The sequence below is a fragment of the Augochlora pura genome, unplaced genomic scaffold, assembly GCF_028453695.1.
Source record: "Augochlora pura isolate Apur16 unplaced genomic scaffold, APUR_v2.2.1 APUR_unplaced_4987, whole genome shotgun sequence".
NCBI lineage: Eukaryota > Metazoa > Arthropoda > Insecta > Hymenoptera > Halictidae > Augochlora > Augochlora pura.
The window spans coordinates 1-1,723 of record NW_027585403.1 but is presented as its reverse complement, the minus strand read 5'-3'; the positions used below and the strand labels follow the sequence as shown (position 1 = coordinate 1,723).

At 31.7% G+C, this 1,723-nt stretch overlaps 1 protein-coding gene across 1 annotated transcript; it reads right to left on the bottom strand.

Moving 5' to 3' along the window:
• Window positions 1-391: 391 nt before the first annotated feature.
• Window positions 392-1,295, bottom strand: LOC144477894 (fatty acyl-CoA reductase wat-like; the record flags this gene model as incomplete). The annotated part of the gene is made up of 2 exons (XM_078195625.1): window positions 392-653; window positions 1,014-1,295. Coding segments are annotated over 2 exons (544 nt in total), but the record flags the coding sequence as incomplete, so codon positions are not given.
• Between the last annotated feature and the right edge of the window lie 428 nt (window positions 1,296-1,723).

Genomic DNA, 1,723 nt, shown 5'->3' with positions numbered 1-1,723 from the left:
AAATGGTTACAGTGGAAGAGTTGCGACGAACTTAAAATCGAGGAAGGCTATCTTAAAGTAGAGGCTTCAAGCTTCAATTTGGTACTGAGATCATTGTCTTACGATTTATTTTCACTAAGTTGCAGAATTTTAAAATAAACCTTACCGGTCTCATACACGTCAAGTACTTCAAAAAGGGTGGTCTTTTTAGTATTATATTTAAAAATCTACAATGACAAAAATAAATCAAAGAAAATTTGCACAAAATACTGTCTTAAAGTAGAGGCTTTAAGCTTTAATTTGGCATTAAGATCATTATCTTACGATTTTTTATCGCGAAGTTATCGTCAGTCAAAGTTAGGCCAATTTTTATCGAATATTTCCTCACGCTGTCATTTAATGGAGTAATACATTACCTCCTATGCTTGACTATAGCAACATCCAGAGTTTCCATTGGATCGTTGACCACGTACTGACGAACACCCCTAACATAATGATAATAGTAATCAGTCCAGACTATGTTCTCCACATTGAAGTTGAACAATTTCCGATCGACAGAATTCAACTTCCTCCACATTTTCTTCACATTTTCGTTTCGAAAAACCCATTCGTTCATCGAGAAATGCTCCATTAATCCGGTGAACTTATGTATCTTCTTATACGTGTCCATTAAACTGAAAATTCAAATATTTTATTAACAATCCGTCTCGATTATGGCAGTTATCATAATTGTTCCATAGATTTAAAAAATTGAATAAAAGAAAATATTAAATCCTTAAAATTTACGAAAAATTCTCATTTCAATTTAACTTCGTTCCTCCGATTTTTACAAATTATTTTTACAATATTTACATTACATCTTACAAATTACATTGTCCAGTGTTTACAACTATCCTTCGCAGTAAAATAAGTTACGCAAGTAGTGGGTATAGGGGACGCATGCGCCGCGTGGCGGCGCTGCGCGCTTCTTCCTCGTCCCGTAACTTATTTTCCTGTGAACGTTAATTATAGCAATCGACGCGATCAATACTTACATTGGTTTACGGCCGATGAGACGTGCTATAGTATCTGCGATGAATGCTGGCATTATGTGCAAGAGGAAAAGGTTCATGCGATACACGAACGTGTATCTGGTGAAGAATAACATGAAATACCAAATAGAGTTCACAGATGGCACGTCGTGACCGTAAATCATGTTCAATTCTATGAAGTCGTGCCACGTGGTCGGATTCTGTGGCGAGGTTACCGAATTGTACACAGGCACCTTCTCTTCGTCAAGTAATTTCGCCACCTCATTTTGTTTTATCAGAGATTTCCTGAAAAATTTATTTCAAAAATTATCGCTATGATAATTGAATATAGTATATTTATTATGGCTATGAGTATGGCAAATGTAAAACGTGGTATCAGAAGAATTTTAGGTTATGTGAGGGATATTTTTTAATTATTCGAATCAATGAATAAATATATATATACACAAACAAATATATCGAATAATAAATAAAATTAATAAATGAGAAATAGAATGAATAAAAAAGAAACAAAATGGTGAATAATAATAGAATAAATAACAATAAATAATAAATGATAATATATATTATAATAATAATAATAATTTTAAAAATATTATTACAATATGTAAATTAAATCCAATATATAAATAAAATGTCCAAATACTTACAATAATAAATAAAACGAATAAATACTATTGAGTATTAAATAATATTGTTACGAGCACCGGATG